The sequence below is a fragment of the Dryobates pubescens genome, chromosome 16 (genome assembly GCF_014839835.1).
Source record: "Dryobates pubescens isolate bDryPub1 chromosome 16, bDryPub1.pri, whole genome shotgun sequence".
In the NCBI taxonomy this organism is placed as follows: Eukaryota; Metazoa; Chordata; class Aves; order Piciformes; family Picidae; genus Dryobates; species Dryobates pubescens.
This window is the reverse complement of record NC_071627.1, coordinates 22,407,962-22,427,590: the sequence shown is the minus strand read 5'-3', so window position 1 is coordinate 22,427,590 and position 19,629 is coordinate 22,407,962. Positions and strand designations below refer to the sequence as shown.

Genomic DNA, 19,629 nt, shown 5'->3' with positions numbered 1-19,629 from the left:
GTATTGCATCTCAACACGTTTCCCCCATTAACTTAGAAAAAAAAAAGCTTTTAACGTGCCTTACAGGATATTAAAAGAAAGAAACTAGAACTAACATGCCAAATGTTCACTTTTTGGAATTTCAGACACAGCTCCTATATTGTTTCTTTACAAAAAAAGAAAGAAAAAAAAGCATGTCTCTTTCAACATGGATCCAAAACAGTGTCGGATGTAGTATGGTAGGAAGAGCAACATTTAACGTAATTCAAACAGCTTTAACCTAAATACGCTTACTGCTTAAATACACTCCTACAACAAAACTAGAGAAACGCTCCCAATTGTTTAACAGTTGTCAGTCTTTACTCAACTGGGTTATTACATCCTAGATGAATGTTCCAATTTCCATAGGTTCAAAAATACTCAACCCCCAAAGGTTTTAAAATAACAATCCTGGAGTTTCACTTACAGTAAAGCATAAATCACAAGCTCGTATTGCAAAACTGTTAAACTTAGTTTTTTGTTTTTTCGTTTTTTAAAAAAAGAAGTGACCAAAAGTCAGCGATCGGTTACATTCCCCAGCCACCACTCATGTTGGACATGTTGGACATGCCGCCCATGCCGTTCACTCCCATGGACGCGCGGTTCCCGCTGTTGTAGTAGGTGTTGTTCAAGGCGCCCTGGCTCCCGGGGTCTGAGGGGAAAACCGACAGCAGGTTCACAGCTGCTTCAGGCCGACTCGAAGCATCCTTCCCCCAGCGCCTGTCCGTGCTGGGCCACCTCGTAAATACCGCCTACTGTGCCCAATACTGCAAAGTGTCAGTTTAGAGCTCCGTACCCAAAAGCAACTTTATTGGTTGTTCAAGTAAAGAGCCAGCTCTGTCCTGCCCCCTTCTCAATTCCGTTCTGCGGAAGTGGAGGGGCCCCAGCCTCCCACGCACCTTCCCCCGTCCGTACTCCGTAAGCATGGTACTTAAACCATGCCAAGAAAAAGGGGATTGGAGTAAGGGAAGGCCGGAGACTGGCATTTCCCACCCTTGTCAGAGTAACATCCCATGCTTCCCCTGCTCAGCCCCAAGCTGCTGCTTTGCATCTATTCCCCTCCAGTTCTAAGATTCACAGTTGCCAAGTCTGCAGCTGTCAAGGCTTGTGCTGCACAGGCTGCAGCACAATCCCTCAGAACAGCACCTTAAGACATGCTAAGCCAGCTACACTTAGCCCACCTAAAACCAGCGAAGAAATGCTCTTACCATAGCCACTCATGCTGCTTTGACCTCCATATCCTCCTCCATAGCCCCCACTCAGCTGCTGGTTAGCTGGACCACCATAACTGGATTGGCTTCCTTTTAAGTTAAGGATAAAAACATTAAGTGCTTTCCTATCACAGTCTGCTCATTATCAAACCCACCCTTTGCCTGACAGCCCCCACACCAGCACTCTTGCTCAGGTACTATCCTCCTAAGTACATAAGGTAACAAGCTCAAAGGAAACAAGCAGGTTGCTAATGACACTTCTACAGTCATAGCTTCAATAGGTATCAGCTTCACAGATGACAACAAGAGCTCATGACTCAAGCATCTACTGAAGCAGTTCACTTCCGCAGTTTCTGTGGACTACATGCAGCAGGACCAAGCTGCTATTCTATAAGTTGACACACCAGGAGGCTTACACCTGGCTTAAGTGACCTCACAGGACTGCTACCCATGACAGTACAGCCCTTCAGGGGACCTGCCCACTCACTAACTGGAGTCACTTATGTACAGTCCTGACAAGACTTTTGCTTCTTCCAGGCTGGTTGTGCATCACAGCAGCATTATATAGGAGAACTCTGCTTAAGCTTAGGAACTGCTCTTCACCTCATAACCTGTCTGTACTACCACAAAACTTAAAAAAGCATCAGCATTAGATTGCAAACATTTTGTAATCGAAATTCTATACATGAAAGCAGCAGTGCATCCTCTACCCCATCACCCTTGAAAGACACCCCCCTCACCCAAAAAAACCCACCGTAGCCAGAATTCCCAAGAAACCAGCCAAGTCAGGTGTTAGAAGGGTATCTGCCATATCAAGACACCAGTAGCTGTCATTTTGACTTGTTGCAAGCACGGTTTACGTTTTTCAAACCATTTGGGACTTCATGCTAGAGAAGAAGTCCATTTCTTCAAATTCCAAGTTTATTTCCCCTTGCTACCAAGATCAGATTCAAATGATAGATCACATGCTACAGATACAATCTCCACCACTAGACTATGTTCTGGTTTCCAAAAGGGAGGGGTATAAGAGAATATAAAGGACAGGCATTGCCCACCTCACACCACCACACACCCAGGAGCCACTCATCCCACCCCGCCTCCCACATTCAGCACCACTTTAGTCACCCTGTTAGTCGTTCAAATGTATTCCCAAAAGGTTCATATACCTGGCAATGTGCTAGTGTTCCAATCTTGGACTACCCCTTCCGATTCCTTGACTGTGTGATTAAGACAGAATGTTGAATTTCAGTTTTTATGCCAGGCACAGAATAAGCCGGCGCTGTATAAAACCAGCCAGCTTTGTTCAATGTCAAGCGCTTGCTTAAAAGGGCAGTGAAGACTGTTGAGACATACCCATTGCTCCCATCATTTGACTGCCATAGGCACCACCGCTTCCTCCTGCTGTAGAGTTCAGGAAGAGTTCTACGTATCTGTGTTCTGCAAGAAGAAAATTTGGCCATGAGAGCATTTCACACAAAACCCAGAAAATTTGCCTCCCTGCTGCAATCAAACCTCTGGCAGTCCCACAACAGCAGCTGGGCTGTCCCCAGGGGTCACACTTACGCATATTTGCCTTGTCTTTGGACATAGCAGCCACTGCATCCTCATGAGTAGCAAATTCAACGTCTGCCTCTCCGGTTACTCTGCCATCTGGTCCGATCTCAATGTGTACTCTTACAGGGTTCAGAGGTGAGAAGAACTACATACAAAATAGTCATCACACAGATTAAAAGGCATCGATGCAACCGTTCAGTCCTGCAGCAAGCTGCTCTCCAAAGGAGCACACAGGAACTGCAGTGCAGTTCAACCACCACCACAGTCTTAAAGCCACACATGCAAGACGTGAACTCACGTTATAGATGTCATTCTCCGTGGCTCTGTAAGGCAGACCTCTCATGTGGACGCAGTGGCCGGTGGTGCTCTGGAAGGTGGACGTCCCGTCGCCGTATCTGTGGTCCGACATTCCTGCAGAGAAAAGAGTCCATTCTAGGTCTTTCAGATGTATTTTAGTTTCTTTTGGGACGTATTGTAAGTTCAGTTACTATTCCTATTAGAGAAATCTTACCTCTTCCAAATCTATCAGAACCAAAACCATAGCCATCATTATACCCATTGTAGTCATCATAACCTCCATAACCTATAAATAGATTGGATAATATGTTCATTTCAACTACAGAAGATACAAATATGCACCAACACACTGCAGACAAGTAGCATGAAAAATTTCATTTCTTCTAGAAGAAACAAAACTCCTTGAGGACACATACAAACCAGCAGTTACAAAGCAGGGAAAACACTACCAGGTCCAAGTGTTGCTGCTTCTCAGATGAGCAGCTCCCTCTTGGACTCGGTGTACCACTTACCTCCTCCATAGGCTCCACGCCTCATTCTCTCCAAGCTACTTCCTCTACCAAGACTGTTATATCCCCGCGTAAGACCAGGTCTGTCGTAAGGACCAGGTCTCTGCATTGCCAGCAGCTTGCGTGGAGGGTCGTAGTGAGTGCGCACTTCTGCTCGACTACTCTTGAAGATCTCAATGTACCTAGAAGTGTTTCCACAGACACGAGTCAGTCTTTAATTCCTTCCACAAACACCTCACAACTTCACATTAAAACAAACCATTTAGTCAGAGCCTCGAAACTGGCAGTCTAGTTTAAGCCAGGTTTCTTTACATTATGTAGGCAATGACATACTATGATAAGCGCTACATTACTTAAAAATCAAAGTATTTTCAAGAAATTACAATTACTGAAGGGTTTACAGGCTCCTTATACTTCACAGTATCCCAACCTTAAGGGTGGGGGAGCAGTATTGATTCCCCACCCTCCTCCCCCCCAATTTAAAGTGTTAGTCAAAAAAAAAAGGTAGGAGGGACTGACGTCCGCTCAACTCGGCACTGTTTTGCTCATGTGGCAACGTACAGAGAGGGTTAAAAACCTGGCCTCCACCAGGACCTCAACCCACCAGGATGCTACAAGAAGCTCTGCATGTGCTAGTGAACCCCGCCTACGCTTCAGCGATTCAGCATAGGCAAAAAGTGCATGCTTCAATGGAAAATAGTCACAAGTAAAATAGAATAAAAACCCTTTGTGACAATTTCTTGAAAGCTATGCTTATTACATTGAAGATTAATACAGTAAGAAAATTTGTTACATTTCAACTTATAAAACAAGTTTAGAAAGTATCACATTTTCTTATGGTAGCAAGAGTACTGTGCATGTCTTTAGAGCTAAAGGCATAATTGGTGCTATTTGAGAAGTTAAAGCCATAGTCTCTCAACTTTGTCACTTTCAAGCTATCAGTTTTGCATTCCTCCTCATTACCCAGATTCCACAAAGCATGCTTAAGATTAGCCCAATTTCATCTTTCATTTTGGGTCAATCCAAACAGTCTGTGCCATAAGCACATTAGCAGTATCTTTGCTTATTACCGAGTTATCGAGACCAAAATACTGTTTCCATTTTGAACGTTAACACTTTCAGAAGAGAGAATATGGATTTAATTGTTTACCATAAGAAAAGTGACAGAGCCAACCAACCATCCATCCCCACCTGTGCCCTATTCTTTCCTTGTGTTTCTTTAGAGCCTTTTCAGCTATTTCCTGTGAAGCAAACTGCACGAAGGCCTCCCCCGTACTCCTCCCCTGGAAGTCCACCGGCAATGTTATCCCATTTGGCACGATTTCCAACCCTTCAACCCAAGGACAAATAACCCCAGTAGGGGGGCAATATTAACATCACAAGCCCAGTCATGAGTTTTTCTTATAGCTTTAAATACACCAGAATGTTAACACTTGTAAGCGAATGGTATGTTGATTCTAGAACACTAGAAGAAAAAGCACATCAACAAAGAGATCCACGACCACATACCATTCAGTTTGTGTTCTTAACCCACCCTGCAGAGCACAGAAGTGTTCTGCGTCAGGGACAAGTCCCCAGATAAGGCACTGAATGCAGGGTGTGTTAAGAAGTTTCTTATTATTACAAACCTTTTCAATTCTGCCAAAGTACGAACTTTTTAACAACACAATTGCAAACACAGCAAATCAAACAGCTTCATATATATACAAAACAAGATTTTTTACTAGAAGTCAATCAGAAAATAGTCTTATGCAAGTATCAAGTTTCAGCATTAATCTTTTTATCTTTTGAGTGTTTAAGAAAAAATCATGAATTAATTTCAAAAGTATTAGTTTCTGAACAAAAAGAGGCATATTTTTTATATTAAGCACATAAACAGTTTTTAAAGCTTGATCACTTAACCATGTTAAAAAAAAACAACTTAAAATGCACATGCTTAGGAATTGTTCTTGTTCACATTATTGATTCAGAAAACAAAAATACGAGTTTTGAAGCTGTAAAATGGGAAGATTTCTATGGTATTTTATAACAAAACAGTAAGCTTGACTGTATCTTGATATAGCAAAACATTCAAGCTATCTTTTAAACACATTTAAAAATCTACTACTATTAAAATACTGACAAGTTAAATCCTAAATAAATAAACAAGTTTCATCCTCAGGCATTTAGAATGGTGATGCAGTTCCTAAGACATACAACAGCTGCAAAAAAGTGAGAATGAGTCAATACAAGACAATCTCTTCATCCACAAAAAAGGCAAAACAGAACAAAAAACTTTTAAGGTAGAAAACGTGAAGCAAAGGGAAAAAAATCTGTACTTGGGTAGCTTTCAGCAAGTTGAGGTTTTTCCTGGAATCTTACTCAATACTGTATCTTTGTTTACAAGGAACCATGGACATGGTGTGTGCCCTTCTCAGATCCTGCTCCATGTACTGAGCCCAGCAGTAAGGGTGTTCTATATCCTTCACTGAACAGCGTGAACCAGCTAAGGCTGTGGGTGGAAATATCCTCCCATTTGAATTGTTAACCTCTCATTTAAAGCAAGACACTTGGTTTCTGCTATCCTTACTTGGAACAGTATGCCCTGCTAAGTGTACATTAGAGCAGCTTTTTAGAGTTCCCTCTATTTAATACAGAAGTACTTTAGGAATTGATCCTTCCAGACTAGATAATAAATGAACAATTGCTTATTTTTAATACTCATTAGTTTACTGTAGGAAGTACTACTGGGCAATCCGTGATAACTTGGGGGTTTGTGTTTGTTCTTTTTAGCACAGACCAATAGTGCTAGAGCTACTGCATTTATCCCACATACCTGAAAAAAACTGCACAATTTCTTCTTTACTACAGCCAAATGGGAGTCCTCTAAGACGTACAAAACCATCATTAGCTGTATCAGGGCTGTTGGGACCAGTATGCTTCAGAACCCAATCCATTTCAACGTTGTTTGACTTGAAAACTGTAAAAGGCACTTAGAATTAATGCATTCTGGAATATGCAACAGTTTTAAAAGGCATTAGCCTTGAAACTAGCCAACTTGTATGCAATACAAGTCCATTTGTCCTTTCACATGCATTTTAAAGAGACAGAAAGGAATTAACCTAAAACCCACCAAGCACAAACACATTTAGTCAGCTACTAGACCAACTGAGTCAAACCTTCAACATATCTGTGTCCCATTGTTTCTCTGTCTTTTTTCAGTGCCAATTTCACATCCTCCTCCGATTCAAGTTCAGCAAATGCTTCTCCACTTGGTCTGCCCTCCCTCGTGTAGATGAAACGGATACCCAGAGCCCCATTCAGAATTTTGCAATCTGAAATGAAACGGAAAGGACAGAATTAATTACAGGACCACTGAGACTTCAGAAGCATCAGACAGTCAAAAGGAAAAAATCAACTACCAAGTTCTTGACCTGCAGGACTACCTAAAAATGAAACTATTCTTCTTGGGAAATTTCAGGTTAACAAAACACTAAGGGTAAATCTTGGGGTTTACTATTCTCAAATCTTTATTGCCTCACGATGTGGTTTTAATTGCTTCAACTGACTTTAGTGAAATAAGGACCAATAGTAATTAGTATAAGCATAATGAACTGAATCAGAACCAAGTTCAATACACCAAGCCCCTGAAGCAGCTTTAACATCTCTAGTTACTGAAGAAAGCATGTACCTGTAACCACTATTTATTGCTGCAGGAGGTAATAATCCGAGAAAAGAACATGACCCATTAACCACTTAAAGAGAACCTATTAAGACAATATCAAGAACTGATTTAGTTCAAAATGAAGCAGGAATTTTGAAGTGCTCTTTAGAATTGAAACTTCTGTTTTTCTGGCTGGCTAAGAAACTAAGGCAGTTGTGGCTATCCCACCAACTCACGACTAAGCTCTTTACAGCAAAAACATAGCTTTCTACATCAGCACCTAGATGTGGCACTTGTTGTATCACAAGCTTTACTTGCTAATGAAGTGCCTTGAAATCTTCCTGGAACTGTTTAGTACAACATTACCACTGTCACTTAACACCCACTTTAAAAAGGGGAAACCTAGAAGCAACAAGAGTTCAGCCCTTCTCCCAGACCCCTATCCCCTCAAACAAATCTGCTTACCGGAGAAAAACCTCTGCACCTCCTCAGTGGAGCAGGACCAAGGCAGCCCCCTGACTTTTACCACATATCCCTCGCTGCTCTCCGTGTTAAGCATCACATTGGGGGTGAGGCTCTGCTCCGTCTCAGTTTCTGTGGTTGCTGGAGAAGAAGAAAACAAGCCCTTTGAGGCACCGCACTGTACGGCCGCCACCCACACCCCCCGGCGGCCCCCCCTGGCCTGTGCCCACCCTCCCCCGAGCCTCCTCTACCTCGGACCACTGCCCGCCTCACACACACAGAGCCGCTCCCGCCCGGCGAACGCCTGGCCTGGCCTGGCCCGGCCCGCCCCCCGGCCCGCGCCCAGCCCCCATCCCCGCACGCACACATGGTGGGGCTCCGCGGTGGTTCTAGGGCTCCGAGCCTGATCCGCTGTCCAGAAAGCGCCTAGTCCCAGTCAGGCGGCAGCGAGCGGGCGAGCCTGTGGCGAGAGCGCGCTAGGAAATGGCGGCGGGTACTCCCGCTTCCGCTGGGCCGGGCCTCCCGCCACACAAAGCACCCCGATCCCAGACACCGCCCTGGCAGGCCCGACGGCTCGCAGTCCCCTCCGACGCGTACAGCACCCGCAGACAGCCAGAGAGCGGCGTGTGGCGTGCGGCCACCGAAGAGCGCGGGCTTGCCCGGCCACCGACCGGCTGCCGAGGAGCTGCGGCGTGGCTGAGAGCGAGTCGCGGGGCGCATGCGCACAAACACGGGCGGGCTCGGACCCTGCCTGCGCCTGCCCACTGCACTCCGCTGCCCCGGGACACTCCCGCACGCAAACGCTTGCCTCGCCACCCCCGCCAGGTTGCGCATGCGTCCTCGCTAGGCTACAGTGTTCCCCTGCCCGCCAGCCCCGCTGCTGTGGGCGCATGCCTGCCCTGCCTGCCTCTGCGAACAAAGCCGCGCCAGAACGCGGGCCGAGCCTGCCGCATGCGCCTCAGCGCCGCTCTCCGTACTGCGCGTGCCCTGCAGCCCACACGCTGCTCTCCCCCTCCCCGAGCCCCTCTCTGTCTCCGTGTCCCCGCTACAGACACTCGCCCCCCGCGCAGCAGCATCACGGCACGCGTTGTACGGAGTGAGAGATCTAGCTGAACAGTGGTGTGTGGGAACTAGCACTTACCAGCTTCAAATGCTGACGCTACCCCACGTGAAACAATCTGCTCGCTTCGGTCACTGAAGCCTGGTGTGTTTATAGGAGATGGGGAAAGAAGAGACATGGGTCACAATTATCATAAGAGAAAGGAAAATATAACTCCCTCCCATCTCCTCCAAACACACCAGACCTAGCTAGATTTCACCATGAGCCTCGTTATTACACAGGCAACAGGAGTAACTATGGTTGCACAACCTCGGAGGGTTGTACCCATAAAAGTATAATCTAAGAATCCTCCATCCCCTTTACCCTGGGAAGAACGTGTCTCAAACTTGCCCAAACGACAGGGGAGCCACGCTGAGAGTTAAAGACTCCAAAAAGCCCCAGGCAGTCCCAAGAATTTTGGAGCTCAGAAGCAAAGCTGCTCAGCACAGCGTCTAACCCTTGCGTGTTTCCTCTGCATACCACCACTGCCAGCCCCTGGCTGATCCATTTCACTGCCTTCAGGCCTACATACCCTCATTCTTTACAGAACTATATAAAACCTCTAACAGACACCGATACAGACCACTAAGAGCTACCTCCCCCACCCCTAAAGGTGGAGACTTTTTGAAAAAGAGCAGAAAACCTGTTTACGTTAATGCAAATTTTTTTAGAAGTTGAACCGTTTTACGGTAACTTCCTGAACAAAGCAGCTCTGGTTCATTTCACTTGCTAAACATCCATTTTAAAAAGCCCCACAGGCAGCAGCTCGGCAAAAGCAGCCCCGCTCCCCGGCCAGGCAGGAGCGGCAAAAGGAGCACTCTGCAGCCGGCGGGGGAGGGGGCAGCACCTCCACCCGGGGAGTGGTGGCGGGAACGTCCATCCCGCCCACCAGCTGGCGGGAGACTTAAATGGGCTGGAGCAGGCGAAGGGGCCCTGTCTGCTCCTGCTCACCGCTGCTATGTCTACCCCTGCAAAGCGGCACTGCTGCGGCCTTGTCAGCTCCCTCGACTCTAGCTTCCAGAAACGCCTTAAGAAGATTTCCATCGAGGGGAACATCGGTGAGCTCAGCGGCGGGGAGGGAAGCGAGAGGGACGCCGGAGTGGGCGGTTGGGGCCCCGGGACAGAAGCACCCTGAAGTGGCAGGGACGGCGATAGGGACGCTGCGGGAGCGGGGCAGCTGAGGAGCCTTTTTCACCGGTTCTAAAAGCAGACGGGGGGGAGGAGGGAGATCTCGTTGAACGAGAAGCGCCGCTGGCGCTTATCCTCTCCTGGCAATGCTCAGGAATTGATGGGATCGACCAGGATAAGGGACGGGGAACTCCACCGCCCCTGGCGCACCCAGGCCGGACACGCTAATTGCCCGTTACAGCGAGGACGCAGCGTCCCCGTCGGCGGCTAGCGGCCATGGGGGTGAACGTCCTTCCCTCGGCCAGCCGCCGGGCTCTCCGACGGGCTCCCTGCCCGCGAAACGTACGACCCTTAGCACCGAGACCAGGACCCAGCCCGCGCCTGCGCCACACACTTGCCCGCCGGCGCCAGATTCCTGCCCGCGCCGCGCACGCGCCGCGGATCTCCCGCTCAGCCCAGCGCCGCGCAAGCGCCGCAGCCTCCCCCTTCTCCGGCTCCCAAACAAAGCCGCGCTCAGCCCCGCCCCGACTCAGCCTGCTCCTAAAATGGAGGCGCTGCGTCCGACGGCTCCTTATCAGCCGCCCGGCCTAGGCACGGCCTTCTGGCGCTACAGATTACAACTGCGTTCTCGGAAGGCGCGCTAGCACCGCGCAGGCGACCCCCTCCAACCCTTCCCCAGCGCCTAGCCCCGCTCCCAGCGTCTCTCAAACACCGCAGCAACATTGCCTACAGCTCCTAAAGAAACCCCTCAACTGCCACTGTATCCTCTGAAGCAACTCCGTAACTGCCAGTGTATCCGTAAGAACAGTTCAATACGCACTATCAGTAAACTTCTCAAATCTTCTCCAGCCGCAGGAAAGTCAACATTTGTCAGGCTACTAGAGAAACACAGTGATGAGTGGGAGGTCATCCCTGAGCCCATCGCCAAGTGGTGCAACATCCAGACCGCTGAAGATGAGCATGAGGTAGGTCTACCAGATTTGGGAAGCACATAAGAAACTATGGCCAGAAAGTCATCCCAAAAATTAGCTGGGTCTAGAGTTTTCAGAGTCATTACACCAGTTGGTCAAACAACTGTAAATGCTACTTAAGATACTAGTATCTGTATATTCCAAATAACCACCTCTACTCCACAAGAATCACATTGAAGTCTGAAACTGATCAATCTGTTCTAAAGAAGCTGCTATAAAGTCTACTATTATCACCTGGGAAACAAATCCCTTCATTCCCATGCCTAAGCATTTTCCTAAACCATAAATAAAAGGCCACTAATTCTTTCTTAATCCAAAATTCTGCTATGCTCAAAGTTTAACAAAAAAAAAAGCCTACAAATATGCTGGTATTAAGGTTTTTCTCTTGTCCCCTAGGAACTTTCAACATCTCAGAAGAGTGGAGGAAATCTACTTAAAATGCTGTATGATAAACCCACGAGATGGGCTTACACATTCCAAACTTATGCTTGCATGAGCCGTGTAAGAGCACAATTAAAACCTGTCTCAGCTAAGCTACGTGAAGCAGAACATCCAGTGCAATTTTTTGAGAGATCTGTATACAGTGACAGGTAATTAATTACTCATAGTGCAACGAGCATTCACGTTAAAAGCTCTGGGTCTTTATACTTTATTGAACTACAATCTGTAAGGGGCACATTTGATTCAACAGGTAAGAGTCAGAGGGTATTAAGATTTTACAGATGTTTCAATACCATGATTCTGATTCTAGTAAGGAGTGTTTTAACAGTTTGCTTTGGTCATTCCTGACATGACACTCATGTCTTCCATTACAGATATGTATTTGCTTCTAACCTGTTTGAGTCTGGAAATATTAATGAAACAGAGTGGGCTGTTTATCAGGATTGGCACACATGGATTCTGACCCAGTTTGAATCAGACATAGAACTGGATGGCATGATCTACCTAAGAACCACACCTGAGGTATGTCCACAATTTCCAGCTACATTTGTTTCCAGCAGTTTAAAAGGTATTAAAATCTAAGTTTTTATGACATAATACGGCAATGGCTAACCTGAAACAGCTGCCCCCTCCCCCCCCCAGCATAAAGAGAAGCCTATTGTAAATTCAGATTTTTTTTTCAGGGACAAGTTAAAACCAGTCCCTTCTGAGCAGCTATTCTCACGTCAAATGCCACTCACTAGCACCCATCACTCAGTAAGGGGACAAAGCATAAATGGATTTCTGAATAAAGTTTGACTTCCCTTCCCATACAGTTAAAGGTGTTGTCTTCCCCCCCCAACAGCTACTAATTCTACATAGAGGTGATTTTTATTTTTTTTTTAAAGAAAAGGTCTTCTAGATTTATGTTCAGCCAAGCATTTAAAATTAATGCTCACTAATGTCTGGCATTAGTCCTGACTTAAGGACCACTTGATCTGTTCAGCCGATTTAGCCTTCAGCACATGATTAATGTCCAGGCTTTTTGTCTTCCAGAAATGCATGGAAAGGCTACAGCTGAGGGGTAGAGAAGAGGAGCAAGGAATTGAACTTGAGTATTTGGAAAACCTCCACTATAAACACGAAGCCTGGCTTCACGAAAGGACTATGAGGTATGAACCCATTTTCTGTAGCCTTACAAAGGTTTTTCTCTTACCTTATGCCAAAGTTGATTAAGGATAAAACTAAAGTTTAAGTTTATCTTCACTGAGGCACAGTTGGAAGGGGGAAGGGCTTATCTTCAGACCCACTCCATGCTTCTTGGCACAGACAATTATATGCAATTGGAAGGTGACTTCTTGGCAGGAAAGTAAAAATTGCTCAGAGATGGAATTCACCTAATTTAAAGCCTCAGTTAAACATTAGCTTCAACTAGAAAGCTACATAGAGTTCTAACTCCAGAAAGCTTAGGAGCTGTTATCTGGAATTCCACAGGAATAGGACACAGAAGTGTTCAGTGGCTAATCACAGAAGTTATCTACTGAACAGCTTCCCGTTTCAATGTAAGGGAGGGCAAGGTCCCAACTACTTTTAAACTAGGATGACTATTTCAACGAGGTTTAAATATTAATCCTAACTTCAAAATAAAGAAGTATTGGAAAGGCTTTCAGCAGATACTGTTACAGACAAGAAACCCAGTCAAGGACTAAGTGATCTCTGCCTATCTTCCCACCTTCCTTACTGCCTTTTTCCATCTAAGAAATCTCTGAATGTGGAAGCCTCTTTTAATTTTCCCCTAGAGGAACCTGAACTAATCTACTGAATGGGAAGTACAACAATTCCAGGATAAGTACATTATCAGTCACATCTATTATCCTCAGTTTCACATGGGATGACCCAAATACTGAGGAGACAAGAAAGCACTGCCTGTTGTGGAATCTTGGGAATGTTTATATTGTGTACTCATTCCAAACTTCTGAGAAAGCATTTCCTCTGTTTTTCATAGGAGCATTTTAAGTTTGCAAACACCAACACCCTTTCTGCATTTTAGAAATGCTTTTCAGTACTGCTTTGAGAACATTACATCCAATAGCACAACGACAGCTCTCATCTTCTCCTAACCTGTAGCCAAAATGGTCTTGCTTATCTCCAAGCCATTTTAAATACCAGTCTTATAACCTGTTAAAGAGGTCATCCCCACTGAGGAAGCTTTAAAACTGCATCTTAGTAAATGGATTAACTGTTAACTAGAAAAGGGTGGGGGAGACAGGACAAATGGGTTTAAAAAAAAACTTCCTCTTACCAGTATCACATTCCTGAAAATTGATTCCACAACAGAAAATTAAGTGAAAGAAATCAAGGTTAGAGGCATGAACTATCTTTACACACACATCTACAGTAAAATGGTCGTCAAGTTTGAGATAAACTGAAGGGTGATACAATGTTGACTGGGTTACACAAGAGCAATTAAGGTCTTTATACCCAAATCATAAGCATCAGCATGATGATCTCAGGTGAGTATGGTCATGTGAATAATGCTGCTCCACACACTTAAGATGATTTGGAAAGCAACTGAAGAGATGGATTGGTTTAGACAGTACTTTACACCATTCTCACTAGCCCTCACATTTCATTTAACAGAGTTGATTTTGAGAACCTTAGAGATATTCCCATTCTGGTTTTGGATGTTAGTGAAGATTTCAAGAATGACAAGATTAAACAAGAGTACCTGATTGGGAAGGTAAGTATTAAATAGTATTTCCTCACATCTGGTAATTTACACTATGACTGCAAAAGAAAAGCAATTTATATTCTTAAGTTCTTGTTTGGAGCTAGTACAGTCTCCATAGGCTTAGGAAGCTACACGACTGCAGAAAGGCTTTTCTGTTTTCCTTAAAAAAAAAGTGGCAACGATAAAGGGGTGCAGTGGTTTCAAAGAGGGGCAATTGTGGGGGATGCAGCTGAAGCAGTCAGACTGCTGACAGGTCTGCACTGCCACACTGTTAAATATTTCACAGAATGATACTATCCAATTCGTGCCAGCCATGACAGCCTTTGAAAAATCCTGCAGTCACCATGCCCCTTCATGTTCTGGGGATCTAGGCTCTGCTGGAAGAAAATAGAGCACATCTGACAAGTGCAGAAATAACTGAACTTTGTATGTAGTTCTAAATGTATTAAGTGGTATCTGTAAGCAGAGTTTGAAGAGTCAAGAGCCATTTCAGGCTACAAGGTGGTATTAGGTCATTTGAGACCAAATGGTGTTTACAAAGGAAAGGCACGATCTGGGAAGGGAACACCCAAAGGAATTTTGTTTGGAGTCATTTTAACCCAGTCCACAGAAAAAAAAAAACCAACATTTTTAACACTTAAAAGGCATGAGGCTCACCCCAACCCTCCAAGAAGAGCTGTGTTACTTACTGCACTCACTTGGGAGACTAGTATTTCTTTCCTCACTCCTCCTTTTTAACTTTCTTTCAAACTGCCCCACTGAAAAGCCCCCAGTGTTCTCTCTACCAAGCTCCCTCTACCATCTAGTAAACTAAGAGGTCAGCTCTACTTCCAGCTTGGGTTAGCAGATACAGCACCATGCTGAAAGTGCTATCAGGTCTTTGGCTTAGCTTTCAGTCCATCCCTTCCTAGAAGGAGCTACCTAAATGAAGGAAAAGCCATCTTATTTCAGTTCAGTAGCACTATAAAGCTCTCTTTCAGAAGTACTGTTTTGAGTAACTAAGTTACTCATTTCTTAGCTTACAGCCATCTGTTTTACTGAAAAGCACTTCAGGTCATGTATTACATGCAGAGACAGAATAGCACTGGAGTCTGTACAGTAAAAAAAAACAAACAATTGATCCAAGAAAGGAAAATACTAAGTACTTAGCTTTTTTTTTTTTTTAATGCAGCAAATATGTTTTGTTTTCACAGGTGAAGTCTTTCCTGGCTTCTTAAGAACATGACAGCTCAACGATCAATGTGTTCATAAACAACTTGTTTTAACTACCTGCATAAAAATACTCACAAGCATGAAATGCATAATATGGAGTTCGAGGAGGTTTATTTTTGCTTGCCTGTCCAGGGTACTTTGGTAATTTTCTGTATTGTTAACACAAACCAATACGAGGTGCTTTGAAAATGTTATGTGTGTATATTTTCCCTTTAATAAAGATTTTTAAATTAATGCTAATAACTGGCTTTACCGAGGGAGGAGCTAACTAGTTATCAAGGGCTGACAAGCCAGGCGGTAACGATAGCAGGCGCTGAGGCAGGGTTGTTTTGCAATAACTGGCATAGTTCACCATTTTAAGACGAGACTGTTATGGCGTCCAAAACCCTTTACTTTCAACTTCTGCTTTATTGAATGGCTCTTTTCACAGGATTTACGCTAGCATACGCTAGACGTAACTGCAGTCCCAAAGGTTAGACCTGCAATAAACTGTAATTTATGTACATCTTGTTTACGGCCTCCCACCGCCACCTCGACCCTTCCCGCCAGGGTAACGGCAGGGAGCGAGCCGCCAGCGCTCGTACCGGACGCCACGGCAGGACACTACCACGACCGCTCCCGCCTTCTCACAGCGCGGCCTCCACCCCGCGGCTCCACCGAGCGCCGCAGCCGCCACGACACACGCGGCAGAGGCGGGGGGAGGGGTGGGGGAGCGACGCACGCGCCCGCGCCGCAAGGCCTCCACCTGGGCTAGGCCTAGGCCTACTGCCACCAGGGCCGCCTTCGCCCGGGGCCGCGGCCGCACTGCAGCTTCCGCGGCCGGCAGGCACCAAAACCGGGGTTCAACGGCGCCAGGGGCCCGGATCGGGCAGGACCGGCCACCCCTCCCCCTCCCCTACCCGCTGCGACCCAACCACCCCACCCCCACCCTGCGCTTCCTTCCTCCTCGCTAGCGCCCCACCTCCTCCTCCCGCCTCACCGCCAACGAGCCTTACCCAGGCCGGGGATCTCGCCCTCAGTCTCTTCGGTGTGACAAGGATCCATCTTGACCGCGCCTTCCCCACAGGGACCGGGAGAAGAGAAAGCTCGGTAGAGGCGCTCGGGCGCTGCACAAATGGAAACAAAAGCTCAGCGGCCACTGAAGGGACGCTCCAGCAAAGACAGATCGAGGCCTTTCAGACAGTTTTTTCCCTGCTCCCACGGGGATGAGGCGCGATAGAAACACCGGCCTGCTCAGGCCCAATCCGCCTGCTGGTTCCTTCTGCGCAGCGCCCGTCCGCTCCTATAAATAGCCGCGCGGCCGCGCTGCGCAGCGCCATGACGTCACGCAGCGCCCGATAGCCAATGGCAGCGTGACAAATTAAACCAACCAGTCACGTCCGGCAGCCACGCGGGGGGGTAAGGGGGGGGTGAGGAGGGTGCTCGCCCCGGGGGGTCGCGCAATGGCTATGGTGGGCGGTGAAATTAACACGCACGCACACACTACCCCCCACATGCCCCTGCACTGGGTTTGACACCCCTCACTGTTCCCCTTTCTAGGGCCCGCCTTATCTGATTTTCTACCCAAATCCCAAACATGGCGGCGGCTTTGTCCCTCCCCGCCTGCCGCGCCGATTGCTCCCCTTCCCCGCCTTTCGAACACCACACCACCCCCCAGCACCCCTGCTCACGGCAGGTTGAGGCTGCGGAGCTCCCGTGACGAGCGGGGACCGACGGCTCCGCGCACTGCAGCAGCGTCCGTCGCCGTCAGGTGGGCTGGGCTCCGCCTCCCGTCGCGGCGCGGGGGGGACACGACGGGGCGCGGGCCCCCTTCTGCCAGTGCGGGTGCCGAGCGGCCTGGTCGGGCTCGAACGGGGAGGTGCAGGCCGCAGGCCTTGAGGGAGGGATGTTAGGCCGCGCTGATAGCCCCGAGGGCGGCAGAGGAAGGAGCGAGGGGCGCTGCACTGCCGGGCGGGATGAGGCGCGGCCTGCGGAAGGCTCCATGCCGAGATGGCAGCCGGGCAGGCCGAGGCCTGGGCTGCGAGGAAAGGCCTTGGGCAGGCTGCCCACGCTGCGTCCAAATGACGGTTTTTACAGGCCCGGAGTCAGAAACACTAACAATGGGGAGAGCAACCGCAGCGGCTGAAAAGCGGCCAACCCCGACCTTTCCAGATCGTGTTTTGAGAGTGACTTGTTAGTTTATTTGGGCTCAGATACAGGCAGGCTTATTTGCTGTATCTCCAGCTACAACTCAACCAGTAATCTGGCAGGGTGATACAAAGGGCTGCTCTTCCACCTGCCCTCTGCACCCTGCAGTCCGTTTGCTTTTGTGTCTAACCAGACCAATTCCCTTTGCAAAATAGTGTTAGAAAGAATCATTAGCTAAAATAACTCTAGATTAAAATAGGTGTAAGGGAGTCAGTGCGATTAAAAAGATAAGTGGTGACCTTAGGACTCTGGAGGTGTGGCATCTGTTCACAGCTTTATTTCTGAGTAGCCAGTGTAAAGAAGATCCTTCTGCTAATCTTTACTGAAGCCTAACAGTGAGTTAGTGACAATTTTTGCCTCCCTGTAATGTATATTAATAATTATACACTGGGGTACGTTCACTATGTGTCATTTTGTTAGTCTGATTGGTCTTTTTAGTCCCTGTTACTCATTTGAATAATGATGGAAGTCAGTTTTCTGTTTACACATCATGATCCATGTGACTTGATGGTTTTGGAGTGGCTGATTTCTTGTTCTATAATTTCCAGTAATAAATAAAAACCTCATTTGCCAAATACATCTTGATTGAATGTTTATTGTACTCAAACAGCTTTCTGACACAAGTTTTCTCATTAGAGGTCTCCTAGGAAATTAAAATCATCCTATGTACACACTGGCAAGAAATTCTGCTGCACACATTCACCCAGTGCTGGCAGGAAGGTCATATGACTTCTTTGCAAATATGTGATTGCTTTTAAGCATAGGCAAAATACCTGCCTGCCCTGAAATGTGACACAGCCAACAGGAAGTTAGGTGCAGCCACTTGTAGGGGAAGAACATGACTGAACAGCAGGGGCAAAGACATAAATAGTTGTCAGAAGAGTCATAATGAGTCAATATATATGTGGTGTTTGAAAGACCAAAATAATTAACAATTCAAGTGGAGCTGTTATTAACAGCAGCAGCCCTTTGCCTCAGAGGCCATCTCAGATAATTGCTTTTGCAAGTTTGCGTAGTCCCATGCTGTGTGAGCTCTTGCAAAGAAAGAGATGGGGACAAAAAACTTGCTGCAAGCATCCATACAGGATTCTTAAATGTTTATTGAGCAAGGAAACAATTATATTTTATACATGTAAACTCCCAGGCCTTGCTTCTGTGATGTCTTCTAAGACTTAGACATCATCATTACCTGGCTTTTCTGTTCTATGGTGCCAGCCTGATACCTGTACCTTCCTTCCCAGCAGACACTGCTGATCTGTAGTGTGTCTGGCAACATGCTGCAGCTTCAGGTACAGTGTTTTTTCTCCAAAAGGGCTTTGTTCTACTTGAGGATTTCACTGGTCTGTTCCTGCAAAGGGAAAGACACACCCACCTTCCAGACTGCAGGGAACAGGAGCTGCTCTCCTTTTCCTACTTGCATAGCCAGAAGATAAATTTCACCTTGTTCACATCAGCCTGGGGAGGGCTGTAATCCCAGCCAAGGTCATCCTGATGAATTTTGTATTCCATCTGGGAGAAACTGGGCAAAGAGGCCTCCTGGGTGTAAATCTACTGGAGAAATTATCTGCCAGATAGTAACACGTCTGTGCAACATCCCTCAGAGTTCATAGTGAATGGTGCCGGGAACAGAGACCTGCACCAGCACAGCATGAACAGCAGTCCCACCTATGGAGAGATGCACAGGGCTGAGTAGACATGGGAAGTGTTAAGATGGACCAAAGTAAAGCTTTTCCCTGAAGCCTACTACCTGCTCAGGGCATTTCTGTTTGGTACCAGTCATAAATCTCTATTTGTTACCTTGCTTATGGTTCTTTCCTGGGCAACAAAACAATGGAGAAAATCTGCAGCTCTGTTTCCAGGGGTTTATAGTCATCTAAGTATGTGGAGACACTTGGTGTGTCTGGAAGTGGTACAGAAGCTGTTTTCTGAGTAGGTTTGGGGGATATTATTGCAATGCAAAACAAACAAACCAAAACAACAAACAAATCTTTTATGGATCAGCACTGCCAATTCATGGAGAAGAAAATAGTAAGCAGATATTAACTGCCTGCTCTGAACAGCTGGCAGAACTCACTCATCCTGAGCTTATGGCTGTATGTGCCTTCCCTTTCTCTCTTTCCTAGGTAGATGTTCTACCTCCATCATAATCTTCATCTGTCATGTTTCAGCTGCATGCTTCATGTTTCT

General features: G+C 46.7%; 2 protein-coding genes across 8 annotated transcripts; one reads left to right on the top strand and one right to left on the bottom strand.

Moving 5' to 3' along the window:
- Window positions 1–153: 153 nt before the first annotated feature.
- On the bottom strand, window positions 154–17,048 carry HNRNPH1 (heterogeneous nuclear ribonucleoprotein H1). Of its 7 annotated transcripts, XM_054168673.1 has the most exons (15): window positions 16,926–17,048; window positions 16,251–16,361; window positions 8,836–8,895; window positions 7,698–7,835; window positions 6,748–6,903; window positions 6,405–6,548; window positions 4,781–4,919; window positions 3,593–3,771; window positions 3,295–3,366; window positions 3,082–3,215; window positions 2,793–2,928; window positions 2,583–2,666; window positions 2,396–2,446; window positions 1,227–1,319; window positions 154–670 (listed from the first exon to the last, which is right to left on the bottom strand). In XM_054168673.1, exons 2-15 carry the CDS (start codon window positions 16,297–16,299, stop codon window positions 546–548), a joined length of 1,560 nt encoding a protein of 519 aa, XP_054024648.1. In that variant the 5' UTR covers window positions 16,300–16,361; window positions 16,926–17,048; the 3' UTR covers window positions 154–545. The 7 variants fall into 7 exon arrangements, with proteins under 7 accessions (XP_054024648.1, XP_009909615.1, XP_054024651.1 ...); XM_009911313.2 differs by lacking the exon at window positions 16,926–17,048 and having other exon boundaries at window positions 3,082–3,194; window positions 16,251–16,530; XM_054168676.1 differs by lacking the exons at window positions 16,251–16,361; window positions 16,926–17,048 and adding an exon at window positions 8,060–8,154.
- On the top strand, window positions 9,752–14,067 carry LOC104309902 (deoxycytidine kinase 2). Its single transcript, XM_009911287.2, has 6 exons — window positions 9,752–9,851; window positions 10,771–10,886; window positions 11,289–11,482; window positions 11,708–11,855; window positions 12,369–12,484; window positions 13,953–14,067. Exons 1-6 carry the CDS (start codon window positions 9,752–9,754, stop codon window positions 14,065–14,067), a joined length of 789 nt encoding a protein of 262 aa, XP_009909589.2.
- Window positions 17,049–19,629: the final 2,581 nt, after the last annotated feature.

What these genes read in the sequence shown, in the direction of transcription:
- LOC104309902 (XM_009911287.2), top strand. Translation starts at nt 9,752, where the DNA reads ATGTCTACCCCTGCAAAGCGGCACTGCTGCGGCCTTGTCAGCTCCCTC. An exon ending in TTCCATCGAGGGGAACATCG is followed by an intron (nt 9,852 to 10,770) that starts GTGAGCTCAGCG and finishes AATCTTCTCCAG; the next exon opens with CCGCAGGAAAGTCAACATTT. An exon ending in ACCTAAGAACCACACCTGAG is followed by an intron (nt 11,856 to 12,368) that starts GTATGTCCACAA and finishes TTTGTCTTCCAG; the next exon opens with AAATGCATGGAAAGGCTACA.
- HNRNPH1 (XM_054168673.1), bottom strand. Translation starts at nt 16,299, where the DNA reads ATGGATCCTTGTCACACCGAAGAGACTGAGGGCGAGATCCCCGGCCTG. An exon ending in TCAAATGATGGGAGCAATGG is followed by an intron (nt 2,447 to 2,582) that starts GTATGTCTCAAC and finishes TTAATCACACAG; the next exon opens with TCAAGGAATCGGAAGGGGTA. An exon ending in AAGCAGCATGAGTGGCTATG is followed by an intron (nt 671 to 1,226) that starts GTAAGAGCATTT and finishes TTTTCCCCTCAG; the next exon opens with ACCCCGGGAGCCAGGGCGCC.